Source organism: Brassica napus, chromosome C8 (genome assembly GCF_020379485.1).
Source record: "Brassica napus cultivar Da-Ae chromosome C8, Da-Ae, whole genome shotgun sequence".
In the NCBI taxonomy this organism is placed as follows: Eukaryota; Viridiplantae; Streptophyta; class Magnoliopsida; order Brassicales; family Brassicaceae; genus Brassica; species Brassica napus.
The window spans coordinates 42,614,816-42,629,654 of NC_063451.1; the positions used below are offsets into that span (position 1 = coordinate 42,614,816).

The following is a 14,839-nucleotide window of genomic DNA, read 5'->3' on the forward strand; positions in this document are numbered from 1 at the left end:
TAAAACGATAGTTTGTTTTCTTCTCAAACTGAAACATGAATCTCTTGTTCTAGTTTTGTCTACTTGCAAGAAACTTGTATAATTCTAAACAATATTGCAACCAGTGTCTTAAGGTTGTTTTTTTAGAATACAACAAGCTGGATTCTTGATCTTGAATTCCACAGTTCTCCCGGACAAGCCTTTTCTAATTCTGATTTGATTTTTCATCCAAATTAAGAGAAAAGGGAGGAACTCAATTTCACCATATTTATAGGCAAAATCCTAAAATGATGATAGAATCCCATGAGAGTCATTTCAATGAAACTTGATAACTGAATCATCATGGTCATTTAATCATCTACTATATATAATCACTTCCTAGAAATAAAAGGGATATTGTATGAAATAATTTTGGATGATATATTATATATTGGCACAAATTAGATCCAATGACTTAATAAAAAAGGAATGGAAACATTGGAGAAGCATGGCATATGCAATAACTAAATGGTGGTCACAATTAATCATGCTAAGCACATGAATGCTCATCATTTGGTCTTTGCTTATATACTTAACAACGCCAAACGCCAAAAAGAGTGAAGAGTAATCTAACTTATCTTCACTTTCAGCATTTTAAATTCGTAATGGTTACAATAATATTAGCAGTTACCTTGTTAGTATATAGCTTCATTATTTCTCTAATCTCATATTCATGAATGCGGCTAGGTAAGCTTGTGCTTTAATCATAGACTACTTAACTTTGTCTTATGTGTAATACTAGTGAAATTAGTGTTTTGGTTATTCACTCAAGATTCCATTATACGTACACCTCTGTGACGACTAATTATTTTTCTCAACATATTTTCTTAGAATATTCACACATTTCTACATAAAATATGTTTGTATAGTTTGACTGATAGAGTAACAAAAACAAGTGAAATGAAAATTGTCACATAGTGAAATCAGCAATAATAAAACAAAGAAGAAAATCAGAATTGGACAAATCAGAGAAAATGAGTTAGGTAAAGCTTTAAACGAGAGGAGTTCATTTCTTTCCACCTAAGAAGAGTAACAAGAAAGAAAAGAAAACCTTGCAAACCAATAATGATGGAACCCTATGTTGTTCAAAATAAAAAGCAGTCTAATCAATTTGAGAATTATGTTGAAATTCTTAAAAGTTCAAATTTAACATGAATAGATTAACTAATTTTGGTCACATTATTATTTATATCAAATTAGAAATTTAATAATTAAAATAGAAAACATAAATACATATTCTATATGTTGTTCCGTAAAAAATATTTTGATCAACATAGCACATATTAAACTTATATCAAATAATATATATAAAATTTCTTTTTACTAAATTATTTTTTAACTTCCTATTCTGCGTTCCTTATTAAAAATTAATATGTATGTAAACAATTTTTGTAGTATTTATTAAATTTTATTTTAAAATATCCAAAGTCTCGACATCCAAAAAAATTAGTTTCTTTTCCCAAATGTAAAACAGAAATTACAATAATAAAAATGGAGATAATAAATTTATATGTTATTTTTATTTAAATTTAAAAGCTAATTACGAGACACACGAGACTTCACACTAAAAAGTCAGTTAGATTAACACTTGCAAAAGTAAATAATATCACTATCATCATACGATGTTTTGTGGGGTCAATGATTTAAAATTATAAAAATTCAACATTTTCTCTTTATTTAGGTAAATAACCAACCCAAATCTATACTATACTAAAAGGGGGATATAAGCCATGGAGAGGGTGTCCACATAGGATAGAAAAATCAACCAATCAGAGAACCCGAAATTGCCATGTCATCTCATTTACTTTTCGTAAAAAATAAAAAAAACAATGCGAAGGTGAGAATCGAATCCGGGTTAGTATGATATATATAGGACAGTTACCACTAAGCCATTGAAACATTCTTGGACACATATACAAGAACCACTAAGTATATAATCACAAACTCTTATGTACATTTACAATAATATAAATTCAACTTTCAAGACTCCGATACTTTGTTTTGCAAAAAAAAAATAAGTAAGTGACTAAGCTAATATATTCTTAGAAAGTGTGAGAACGTTGACAAATATGAAAAAGCATAGATTTTGTTTTCGTGACAAAGTTAAGAATTTTGTAAAAGTAAGTTTAACATATAAATTTTCGTGACAAATATGAAAAAGCATAGATTTTTGTAAAATTTTGACAAAACAACTCAAAACATACTTCTCTAATTTCTTAATAAAATATTATTTAAGGGTGTAATAATTAAATATATTAATTCAATAAATTTTGTAATTTATAGACAAAACAATAACATAACAAATTTTGAAACATTTGTTTAACCTATCGATTTTTTTCATGAGAATCCAACTAAACAAGATAAAAAAAATAATTAGATTTACAAATATTTAATTACCATTTTATTCAATTTTGATTAATTTCAAATTGTCATAATGTATCTTTTGAAGTTACAAATATGAAAAAGCATAGATTTTTGTACAATTTGACAAAACAACTCAAAACATATTTTTCTAATGTCTTAATAAAATATTATTTAAGGATGCAATAATTAAATATATTAATTCAATAAATTTTATAATTTATATACAAAAAAATACCACAAATTTTTTTGAAACGTTTGTTTAACCAATCGATTTTTTTTTCATGAGAATCCAACTAAACAATTAGATTTACAAATATTTAATTACCATTTTATTCAATTTTGATTCATTTCAAATTGTAATAATGTATCTTTTTGAAGTTACAAAAAAATAATGTTCTTTCTTTATTAAACTAACATTATATATAGATTCTATATACACAAAATAAATATAATATAACAACATAAGCTTGCTTTCCCCGATTCATATGAAAACTTTTTAAGTTATCCACCAAAACAAATTAATTAAATCAATGAAATTGTTAAAATACAGCAAATTAATATATAATTTTATTTTAAATTAAATTATTTAAAAAGTGTATTTTCGTTAAAACAAAATAATAAATAAGTAAAACTGATTTGATGGTAATTTTTATGATATATATATATATATATATCAATTATGTGAAAGAAATAGAAGCTTAATATGAAAAAAGATCTTAAATACAAAAACCTCTAAAAAGTAACAAAAAAACTAATAAATTAAACTATGATATCACTTAAAAGCTTCTTAGACCATATTAAAAAAATATTTAAGTGATAATAAGACAAATTTGATTTTTTTTCCAGCAAAAGTTTATTATTAATTAGCATCAGTTATTTCAAGATGTTTAAGAAATGGTGGACAAAAAAATAGGATGGATATTAATGATATATGAACTATGAATAGTACTTTGTGAAGCAGACTTAGATAACATATCTGCATATCCATTTCCAGTCCTTTTTGATGCCTAAATTCAATTTCTTCAGAGTAGTTATTCCACAAATAGATCATATGAGATATTGTTTTGATATGTAGATTTGTTTTTTCAATGTTAAGAAGATTGATAACTGTAAAAATGTCTCCTTCGAATATGATATGTCTATAACCGAGTCCCCAACATGAGACAAGTTTGTTTAAAAAGTAAATAATTTTATTTTTCTTATATTATATAATCAATATATATTATTTACTGATAATAAAAATATAGTTATTCTTCTATCACAAATATCTATGCAAATATGTGAATCAAGTACAACAATCAAACAACATAATGATTTTCATAAAGAAAATTTAAAAAGTATATTTATGTTATGTAGTCATATTTTATATTCTTTAAATAATGTAATACAATATTATACATTATTTTTTTAGAATTGAGAAATACATATATCAGTTAGACAAATTAAGCGATAATTAAACAAAATTTGATTTTTATTTTGTGAGAAAAAAGTTTATTATTAATTAGCATTACTTATTTCAAGATGTTTAAGAAATGATGGACAAAAAAATAGGATGAACATAAATGATATATGAACTATAAATAGTTTTTTTTAAAGCTGACTTAGATAACACATATGCACATCCATTTCCAGTCTTTTTTTATGCATAAATTCAATTTCTTCAGAGCAGTTATTCCACAAAGAGATCGTATGAGATATTGTTTTGATATTCAGATTTGTTTCTTAATTGTTAAGAAGATTGATAAATGTAAAAATGTTTCATTCGAATATGATATGTCTATAACCGAGTCCCCAACATGAGACAAGTTTGTTAAAAAGTAAATAATTTCATTTTTCTTATATTATATAATAAATATATATTATTTATTGATAATAAAAATATAGTTATTCATCTATCACAAATATCTATGCAAATATGTGAATTAAGTACAACAATCAAACAACATAATGATTTTCACAAAGAAAAAATAAAAAATATATTTATGTTATGTAGTCTTATTTTATATTCTTTAAATAATATAATACAATATTATACATTATTTTTTAGAATTGTGAAATACATATAATATCTTATCCGCGCGTAGCGCGGTTAAAAAATCTAGTAATTATAAACGAACGACCCATCAAGATACAATGCAGCAGTAAAGAAAAGAAAATTCAATTTCTTCTCTCTTAGAGAGTTTTCAAATTCACAAAATCGTCAAAAAATCTTTTCCGGTACTATTCCGGCGTGATTTCTCCATTTCCGACGAGGAATATTACACTTTGGGTTATTTTCTAATCACGTTTGGATCTGATTTTTTTTTCACCATTCTCTCCATTTCCGGGTTCGAAACCCCCATAACCCAACTTCAATTTTCAAGGTAATTTCTTCTGTTTACCGCATCAAAATTAGAAACCTAATATTTAGAATAGACTGGATTCAAAATTAGAAATAACGAATCTGGTTTAGTCGACAGTGCCAGTTCCTGTTTCCGTTTTTGGCGTCTAGAGAGAGTGATTTAATGAACGAAGAACAATTTAAGATTTGCAGAGAAAGTAAATTTAGATTTTTAAACTCTAAATAGTTTCGATCGATAAAACTTGTCTGCTTCGCGAGAGACACGAGGCATGTTAATAAACAGACTCTTTTGGATTCTTCTCATTTCATTATAAACCCAAAAATAAAAAAAAGTTTCATTTCCCCTATAAAATTTGAAAGTATTCTTCTTATATTTTATCTCATATGGTCAAAACATAAACTATATTCTAATCACCAGGAGGGATCAAATCAAACGTACGTAAATCTGCATTATTGTCACCTATTACTGCAAAAAAAAATCACCATTTAACTTAAAGAGTAGACACTGATTCTTCTATACACATGGTCATCTTTGTCTCTTCTTATAAGAAAATCTGCAAATCCAATTCTAATATATAACTCATAGCATAATTATAATATATATTTAACCAAAAATAATTGTAACTAGTATAATACTACTTCCTCTGTTTCGTAATATAAGTAGTTTTGGATAAAATCACGAAGATTAAGAAAATTATTATGTTTTTAAAAAGTATTTTATAATAAATAGGATAGATATAATTTAACCAATAAAAAATAAGTATATTTAATTTGATTGGTCACAATGTATTCAATAAATGTAAAAGTTACCTAGAAATACGAAAACTACTTATATTTTGAAACAAAAACATTTTCCTAAAACTAATTACGATACGAAAGGGATGGATTATATGTAACTCATACCATTTCTAAAATAAATTATTAAAAAACTTAGTTAAGGAAACTTCTTTTTGTGAACTTTGATGGTTCAGATTTTGAGAAGGAAGAAGAAAGGTGGGTCTGTGAATGAAATTTGAAATCTTCATTAATTACTCCAACCCATGACAATGACACTGAAAATTAGATCTTCTTTGCTCTAATGTTTAAAAGTAAAAGTCTTTGATCCAAATCAAGAATATCTCTGTATATGTGAAAGTTCAATTAAACTACTAGTACTAGTACTAGCACTAGACCTGCCTTTCTCTCTCTCTCTCTTTCTCCTTTCTTGTTTGACACTTGATTTTTATAGTCCTAGGCTCAACTTTTCTTATCTCTTTCAATCCTAGGTCTCAAGCTGTTCTTGCTGTCCCTTTTTTCTTTTACTTAGGGGACCCCTACTACAGAACCTCCCCTTATAGTCATTTGAGTTTGTCCCAAGGACCAAAAGCTTGTCCATGTCTTGATCGGTTTTGCTTTCTTGATGTAAAACCCATCTCAAAAACACCTATAGATCTCATCTTTTTATTCTTTTTTTACTTGGATTGGTTTAAAGAGATTCTTGATCTGTTTCTCTGTTGTAAAGATGTATAATATTTTCTTTTCCTTTCTTTATCATCTTGGTTGTCTAAATATTATTCTCTCTGCTTTTCTCCATCTTACACATCTGTAGGTATCTCACTTTTCTCCTGCCTTATTGCAGAATAAAAGGGAAATTTAGCTGCTGAATCATATCAATGCAAGGCTGTATTTGTTAGCTTGAATGGAAACGTTTAATGGTTCCAAGAAAGCATCAATGCGGAAGCAGCAACAGCAATCTCTAACAGATACTACAAGACCGCCTCTTGTCCCAGCGGAGAAGAACAATGCAGTTGCTGCTTCCGCCACTCGCCGGTCCAGAACAATGGAAGTCAGTTCAAGATACAGATCATCAACTCCCACTAAAACAAGGAGATGCACTTCGCCTAACGCCACGAGGACTGTCTCTTCAAGCAGAGCTGTTTCAGCTGAAAGGAAACGCTCCTCAACGCCAACCACTCCCACTCATCCGTCCACACCGGTTAGTGATGTACCGGTTTCGTCTAGGAGACTATCTACTACTTGTCAAGGCTTATGGCCTTCTACTATGAGAAGCCTCAGCGTTTCATTTCAGTCTGATTCAGTCTCGGTTCCTGTCAGTAAGAAGGAGAAACCACTTGTTTCGATTGATCGGACACTGAGACCATCTTCGAATATTACACATAAACAAAAGAGTGTGACAACAACAACATCGACGTCTGTGTCAAGAAGTCCATTGAAAGGGAAGAGTGTATCAGAGAATTCAAAACCTGTAGATGGTGGTACTCATAGTAGGTTAATAGAACAGCATCGATGGCCTAGTAGAATCGGTGGAAAGCCTATGAACAGAAGCTTGGATCTTGGTGATAAAGCGGTTAGGAGAATCCCTAACAAACCTCTACAGAAGTCTTCTAGTGATACAGCGAGGTTGTTGTCCTGTTATGAAAGTTGTGGATTAGCTATGTCTCCAACAAGCTCAGAAGATTTAGAGTCTAGACAGAGGCTTTTGTCTGCAAGTCCATTAGATAGGGCAACTTCAGCTAGAGTGCATCCCTTGTCTGCTCCAGGATCACGCACTGCTTCTCCTAGCAGATCCTCGTTTTCATCATCATCCTCTAACTCTAGAGGGATGAGTCCCTTGAGAGGATTGAGTCCTTCAAGAGGCTCTTGTTTGAGATCGTCTACACCGCCGAGAGGTGTGAGTCCTTCCCGGATAAGACAAACCAACACGTGCACACAATCGAGTACCACCACCACAACATCGGTTCTTAGTTTCATCGCTGATGTCAAGAAAGGAAAAAAGACAACTTACATTGAAGATGTTCATCAGCTCCGCTTGTTATATAATAGATATTCGCAGTGGCGGTTCGCAAATGCTAGAGCTGAGGGTGTAAGATATATTCAGAGGTTAATTGCTGAGGTAAAAAGATAAACAATCTTTCTGCTTAATGTGACACTGCGTTATAACAATCTTGAGGTTTACAGGAAACTCTATACAATGTCTGGCATGCAACATCGGAGCTGAGAGATCTTGTGACAACCCAAAGAATTTGCCTCCAACAGATGAAGCTAGAAATGAAGCTTGATGATATCTTAAATAAGCAGGTATGTCTTCTCTCTCTCTCTCATGAGATAGAATCTGTGTTCATCATCAGATTGTCATGGTCTTAATGTATTTTCACAGATGGTTTGCCTTGAAGATTGGGCCATACTTGAGAGAGAACATGTCAGTTCTCTAGCTGGCGCCATTGCAGACCTGGAAGCAAATACTCTGCGCCTTCCACTAACCGGAGGAACAAAGGTATATATGGTTTACCTTTTCATAGAGTGATAGAAAACAATTTGAAGATCAAGAATAGTAAAAGCTCTTGTGATCACAGGTGGACCTCAGATCTCTGGAGTTGGCTATGTCTTCAGCTCTTGATGTAATGCATGCTATGGGATCATCCATATGGTCTTTACACTCTCAGGTGAGATTACTTTTTCATGAATCCAAAAAATCATATGTCCTCTCTCAAATGCGTGAACTTTTTTCCCTCTATTGCAACTGCAGATGGAAGAGGTGACTAGGCTTGTTTCAGATCTCGCTGTTATAGCTACAAAGGAGAATTTTATGCTTGGCAGATGTGAAGATATCTTGGCATCAACAGCAATCATGGAGGTAGCAAATCAAACAAAAAAAAGCCAAGAATCTATAATATATTATAATGTTTTAACAAGTTCAGAGTTTGTCATTGTGTGAATTCCAGGTAGAAGAGAGTAGCCTCATGACTCATTTAATGCAAAAGAAGCAAGAAGAAGAAGAGATGATGCTAAGTCTCCCTTGTTGCCATTAAGCAAGTTTCCATGGCCAACACTTAACAATGACTTGTAAATTGCTTCTTTTTGGCTGCCGTTTTCTTTTGCCACCATCCTTTCTCCATTTTTGTCTTTTACTTGTAGGAAGAGGATGTGAAATAAACGGTTTAAAGAAAATCAATGCAGAAAATGTAGTTTAATATCTTTCATGTAAGCTCAGTATTTTCGTCTTTTTACGTAATCCGTATATATAAATATAATTTGAGTTAGTTTAATGATCAGTAAGTATTGTAAATAGCGAAAGATCTGGGGCGGCTTGGTGAATACCAACATATCTGGGTACTTACGTACCATAACATAACATAAGATGTGAGAAAATATTAAACAACTGAAGATATGGAGCATTTTTAAAAATAGCAAAATGAATCTGATTGGTTGTCACTGTTGTGGATATAGGCTTTTAGAAAATGATTTACAAAATCCTTTGTTTTAAAAAAAAAAAAAAAAAAATAGATTGTAGCGTAATATATCATGGATTGATCGGATTAGACATTAAACAGATTATAATACAAAAACCTTATTTTTTCCACCGAACACTTTCTTGAAAAAATGAACGGTATTGTTTTCACAGTTGAATTATTTTGACATTTATCTTCCATATGGTTTTGAAAGGTTTCAGATCAACCATCGAATTGATACATGTCATTTTAATGATTTTAGTTGTATGCTTAAGAAAAACTTACATTTTTGTAATTTAAAATCGTTTAAAATTTTTTAAAATATAACATATAAGAAAAAACTAACATATAAGAAAAATATAACATATAAAGTTTCCTCATCTTTGTAATTTAAAGTCGTTTTAAAAAAATTAAAATATAACATATAAAGTTTTTTTCATTTTTGTAATTTAAAGTTATTTTAAAAAATTCAAAATATAACATATAAGAAAAAAATCAATTTTTTTTATTATATGGTTAATGTTATTGTTTATTTTTTTAATAATATAAAATTAAATAAAAATGAAGAAGGATGCAAAAATTGTTATTAAATCTTTATTATTCATAGTCATTGATTGTCATATATATGTTAATCATATTAATTAAGTAATTCCGTAACTTTTATTTAAGGAAAGAATACACGCTTCTTATATTTTGGGTTAATATAATGTTCCTTAGTAATTGAATTTGGACCAACATTCTTTCAATTGATTTTTAAGCCGTCACGTAAGCTAAATTGTCATCATAATTAAGTGACACCAAAGATTGTCTTTTTTAAATTAGTACAGATTTAAATGTACAACTTTTTAAATGATCCTCAATTAATATATAGGAGATTATAAAGCTTGATTAGCTAAATATTCACCATAAATTAAGACATTAAAATGAGCGAATGGTTTAAAATAAAGAATATGTTCAAATTATTCATGGATTGTTGCTGTAGACTTCACAAATTGATACACAAAGCAAAAATCTAAAAATGATTTATGAAACGTTTTTCAATTAAAAGACCAATTAAACGGTAAACCTAGTGAAAATATTTTTGTATTTTTATAAAATAATGTATTTGATTTGCCGGAAGAAATAGCGCAACAAACTTTCATATGAAACTAGATACGATTACCTGAACCATGTTATGCTTGTTGCTTAGGCAACACCCTTACACGGTTCCATTTATTTTCTAGCCAAATACTGTTAAGAAATCCCGTTCAGAATATAAAATTTCTATTATCTTATCTAATCCGTTCCTTTTAAATTTGGAAAGAGAGAGAGATAAGATAACAAAAGTTAGTTAGTTTTCAGACCTATCAAAACATACAAGGATTGAGGAATAGCAAGATCCAATTTTATTTATTAAAAATTGACATTGTTTTTACGAGTTTCCTTTTTGAGTTATGAAAGCAAACATAAAGCCCTATAAATAGCGATCATCAATAGCATAGAATCACTCAAAACTAAAACGTGAAGTACAAAAGTCAGAACTTCTACATGTCTCCCTCTGCCTCCGTCGCTGTTGCACGTGTTTTGTCCTCTCCTGCTGCCATGAGACAGAACCCCGTGAAACGCAAACGCGACCACGAGATCACTGTGCATGAAGAAGATGACGTGCATGAATATACCAACCCGCGTCCACCGTCTTGGGAGGCTCTATGCGTTCTTGGTCCTTACATGGATCCTGAGACTCTAGCCGTCGCCTCTTGCGTCTCAACCACGTGGTTAGAGTGTTTCTCCTCGGACGATCTATGGAAGGCTCTCTTAACCACAAGGTCCTCACAACGCTCTTCTCCCTATGAGATCGTATTGAAAAAAACCGAAAGCATCTCGTGCAAACACCTTGTCTCCGCCGTTGAAACGGACGCCAAACGCCGACGCAGAGATCAAGTCGCGGAACCTGTCAAGATATCACTCTCTGATCTCAGCTTCATGGTCCACGTGTCAACTAAAACAAAGAAAGCATCGGTTTACAAAAAGGGTAAAGATCTCGAGTTTGGCCCTAACGACAAGTTCCAGATAGAAGCCGACGTAAGCAACGCAGCTATCACTGCCAGTGAAGATGACGTGATGATGACATGGCAAGTCATGTACAAGGGAAAGTTCTTCACGGTAGCTGATACAACAAGATCGTTGGATACAAAGAATGGCTGGTTCACCGAAAAACTTGAGGACAAGTGTAACCGCAAGCTAGTAGGTGACGTCAAGCCGAGTTTTAACGACGAATTTCTTGAGAAGATTGGATTTTCGATAGTGGACTCAGATGGCTGGGGTTCTCTGTTACTTGATGGGTTTTTGAGATATCTTCAACGGTTTTTGTTGGAATAATTTTCTCACAATACTTTCGAGTAATCTCCATCATTAGATGGCATAGCAAGTAAACTAGAAGTTATGTTCTTATTATGTTGTTATTCCCTCCTTTTCCAAGTACTTCATAGTATTAATGAAATTTAATAAACAATAAATACCTTTACTTCTTAAGAAAACTATATTTCATGAAACATATGAATATTTTTAAATCAAAGCAAAAACTTCAAAAAATTAAAAGTTTCAAGCAATATATGTTCTGACACACAGACTCACTGTCAAGAAAACTAAGTTTTGTATATTTAAAGAGTTAAAAAAATTCAATGAAATCTCTAAATGCTAGAAGTTAGAACCTTTTTTTTTTGTCAACCGTCTATGTGACTAAACAAAGCTTTGAGCATTAAAGAGACATTGTTTTCGAAGAATAAACCTATCTGACCATATCTAGTTTACATGAAAAAATATTACGTTATTGTTCTTAATTTCTTTTGTTAGTGAATCTGCACTTACATTTCTGTTCCTAGGAATATGAATCAAGCTCGCACTCTCAAAATTATCTTGCAAAAAAATAAAACTCATATATATCACATTTTGATTGTGGTTTTGGTTTTGGTTTATACATTTCGGTTTGTTCCGGGTTTTCATCCGCCCATACTCTCCCAAGCAAGTTCTAGTCAAAAGTTGAATCGGTTCTCTTGTATGGAGGCGAGAAACATAGCGCTGATGAATGCGCATAACTCCACCTACAATCTTCTTTCATACTCTTCCTCAGCCTCTAATCGATCTCATCATGTACGTTTTCCGGTGAGAAGTCATCATTTCCCCTGATTAGGTTTTGGTTATCTCCTCCTTACAACATCGTCAAAAGCCTCCATATAAGGTTTTGTGCATTCCAGAAACAACTTTAAAATCTTAAATTTTAAGGTTTTATACCGTAAAACCTCAAATATAAAGTTTTACTGTGCAAAACCTTATATGCAAAGTTCTTTACGTTTTAGTCTTTTTAGTTGTGTAATTTTCAAATAATATTATTAATTTTTTTGTTTAATCATTTTTAATAAAAAAATATTTTATTAACACTATGACAAATATTATATAAAGATAGTATTAAATCAAACAAATACAAAATATAAAAAAATTACTACAAGATACAAAATAAAAAAAATTCATTTATCATTTCGAAATGCCTTAATTGATTGTATATGTGATCATTATAGAAATCATTATAATGAATAATTATGTAATTTATTTAAATTTAATGAATTAGTTTGTATATTTTTTACATGGAATATTTTAATATAATATTTTATTTATCAGCTTTGTTTATAATACTTTTGTTGTATACTTTATAGTTATTATAAAAGATTTACGCTTTTAATTAAGTTTTATTAAACATAAGGACTTTTATGTAATATATAAAAGTTTTAAGGTCTAATATAAGGTTTTGTTTTTGGAAAAAAATACAATGTGTGTGTTTTAAACTTTTAATATAATAGCCAAATAAATTATATACATTAAAAAAATTCTGGGGTTAGTATTTCTTAAAATTTGTTGACCGTTGACGTGGCCGTATATCATTGGTTCAGAGCTTGAACACTAACTCACAAAAAAAAAGTCCTTAATTAAAAAAAAAAAAGAAGCATTTTCCTTTCTCCTCCGTTTTTTCTCTGCCCTTTCTCTCCTCTCTTATCTCCTGCGGTAGAAGAACCATGGCTTCAACCACCGATTTCACAAAGTCTTTACTATCTCCCTTCTCCCAACATGGTCAGCCTCTCTCTCTCTCTATCTATCTTATCTACTGACTTTTGTATCTCTCTACTCTATCCGTTTTAGGTTTTAAGTATACATCTCGATTGAATTTTCTTGCAGGCTTTAATTCCCAGAGAGGAAGTAGCAGACAGAACAAGAACGCGACATGGCCGAATCAGCACAAGCCCAATAGGTCTCTTCGTGTGAACGGGTTGTTCGGAGGTGGAAACAACAAAGATAATAATAATACTGAGGATGGACAGTCAAAGGTTTAAGCTTTGTCTTATGTGTTTCAGAATCCTACATGGATTTGGTCGGAACTTATGAGATTTGTGATTTCTTTTTTTTTGGGTTTAGGCAGGAGGAATCTTTGGTAATATGCAGAATATGTATGAGACTGTCAAGAAAGCTCAAATGGTTGTTCAAGTTGAGGCGGTTCGTGTTCAAAAAGAGTTAGCTGCGTATGTCTCTCTTTCTCTCTCTCTCACATTCATTAAGATTCTTTCAAGTATCTGTGTTTATTGAGTTTTGTCTGTTGTTTTTTTCCTTTCAATCTCTCAGCGCAGAGTTTGATGGTTATTGTGAAGGCGAGCTTGTCAAGGTCAGTAGTGCAAAGTCTTGTCCCACTAGATCAGTTCGATTTTTCTTTTGTCCTAATCCATAAGATATATAAGACTTGTTGTTTTGTCCTAATAGATCATTTATAGACAAGAACTTAACCTGTAGCGTTGTTTCAGGTTACGTTATCAGGTAACCAGCAACCGATCCGAACTGATATAACAGAGGCAGCAATGGAGTTAGGCTCTGAGGTTAGTGACCACACCTCCCTACCTTTGTGTTAATCACAATGGTTTCTCATTGTTGTGTGTTTTCCTTTTTGGCAGAAACTTTCACTGTTGGTCACGGAGGCTTACAAGGACGCGCACGCGAAGAGTGTCGTGGTAAAGCAATCACAGACCATTTTTTTTTTTTATCACAATGCAAATAAAAGTATGTCTCTCTGCATCTCTTCTAATTTGAGAGATTGCTTTGAATTTTCAACAGGCTATGAAAGAAAGAATGAGTGACCTTGCGCAGAGCTTAGGCATGCCACCTGGCCTCAGCGAAGGAATGAAGTAAAGAAACTGTTTTTGTTGTTTGTCACGACTCAAGTTTCAGTTGTGAGTTTTTCTCTATTTATCATCAGTCAGGCAGAGAAGCAAAAACCTTTGTACTAATACTATTATGGAATCAGATATTTTTCTCATTACCCTGAGTATGGTCTATAATTTCAACGCAGTTCCTATTGTTTATCGAAATATATTCCTTGACTAAAAGACTTTGAAATCCTACATCTGTGGGAGTGTATGCGGGTTTTTGCTGGGAGCCTGTTCTCTTCTGTGTGTAACTAAGGTCTTGGAAGTTCTTTTCCAGCCAAGAAGGATCTTAAAAGAGTGAGGGCACGCTCTGCTTGCAATATTGGAACTGTCCATACTCTCACATGTCACCTCCACCATGTAATATCACTGGCTCATCATCATAAGCATATTGTGTGATGTAACATCACTGGTACCAGCGAGTTTTCACCTTAAGATTTAAATAAAGTTGAGTCCCAGTCACTGGAACAACCGAGTTTGTATCGCCACAACCAGATCAAAGACGGAGAAGCTTATAATGAATTTTTTGAAATGCATTAATACTAATTCGAATTATTGTATTTTTACTTCTAATCTTTTGATTAATCTTATATTTAAATTAAAATTTAAATAATAAATAATTAATATTATTTAATCATTATAAAATATATTTAATATACACTAAT

General features: G+C 31.2%; 2 protein-coding genes and 1 pseudogene across 4 annotated transcripts; all 3 read left to right on the forward strand.

Moving 5' to 3' along the window:
* The first annotated feature begins 4,515 nt into the window (after nucleotides 1-4,515).
* LOC106412357 (QWRF motif-containing protein 4) lies at nucleotides 4,516-8,726 on the forward strand. 3 transcript variants are annotated; one of them, XM_013853280.3, is made up of 7 exons: nucleotides 4,516-4,745; nucleotides 6,342-7,616; nucleotides 7,682-7,801; nucleotides 7,881-7,997; nucleotides 8,077-8,166; nucleotides 8,250-8,357; nucleotides 8,446-8,726. In XM_013853280.3, the coding sequence occupies exons 2-7, from the start codon at nucleotides 6,402-6,404 to the stop codon at nucleotides 8,530-8,532; spliced, it is 1,737 nt and encodes a 578-aa protein (XP_013708734.1). In that variant the 5' UTR covers nucleotides 4,516-4,745; nucleotides 6,342-6,401; the 3' UTR covers nucleotides 8,533-8,726. The 3 variants fall into 3 exon arrangements, with proteins under 3 accessions (XP_013708734.1, XP_013708733.1, XP_013708731.1); XM_013853279.3 differs by lacking the exon at nucleotides 4,516-4,745 and adding an exon at nucleotides 5,639-6,124; XM_013853277.3 differs by lacking the exon at nucleotides 4,516-4,745 and adding an exon at nucleotides 5,640-6,226.
* A 920-nt stretch (nucleotides 8,727-9,646) lies between these two features.
* LOC106414991 lies at nucleotides 9,647-12,127 on the forward strand (annotated as a pseudogene).
* Nucleotides 12,128-12,879: 752 nt separating this feature from the next.
* On the forward strand, nucleotides 12,880-14,287 carry LOC106411697 (nucleoid-associated protein At2g24020, chloroplastic). The gene is made up of 7 exons (XM_013852504.3): nucleotides 12,880-13,053; nucleotides 13,159-13,307; nucleotides 13,396-13,499; nucleotides 13,600-13,639; nucleotides 13,776-13,847; nucleotides 13,923-13,979; nucleotides 14,083-14,287. Exons 1-7 carry the CDS (start codon nucleotides 12,999-13,001, stop codon nucleotides 14,155-14,157), a joined length of 552 nt encoding a protein of 183 aa, XP_013707958.1. The 5' UTR covers nucleotides 12,880-12,998; the 3' UTR covers nucleotides 14,158-14,287.
* Nucleotides 14,288-14,839: the final 552 nt, after the last annotated feature.

Bases quoted from the DNA above. Each gene is read 5' to 3' on its own strand.
- LOC106412357 (XM_013853280.3), top strand. From the start codon at position 6,402: ATGGAAACGTTTAATGGTTCCAAGAAAGCATCAATGCGGAAGCAGCAA. The intron at 7,802-7,880 runs GTATGTCTTCTC...GTATTTTCACAG, and splicing joins ATGATATCTTAAATAAGCAG to ATGGTTTGCCTTGAAGATTG. The intron at 8,167-8,249 runs GTGAGATTACTT...TTGCAACTGCAG, and splicing joins TATGGTCTTTACACTCTCAG to ATGGAAGAGGTGACTAGGCT.
- LOC106411697 (XM_013852504.3), top strand. From the start codon at position 12,999: ATGGCTTCAACCACCGATTTCACAAAGTCTTTACTATCTCCCTTCTCC. The intron at 13,640-13,775 runs GTCAGTAGTGCA...GCGTTGTTTCAG, and splicing joins GTGAAGGCGAGCTTGTCAAG to GTTACGTTATCAGGTAACCA. The intron at 13,848-13,922 runs GTTAGTGACCAC...CCTTTTTGGCAG, and splicing joins CAATGGAGTTAGGCTCTGAG to AAACTTTCACTGTTGGTCAC.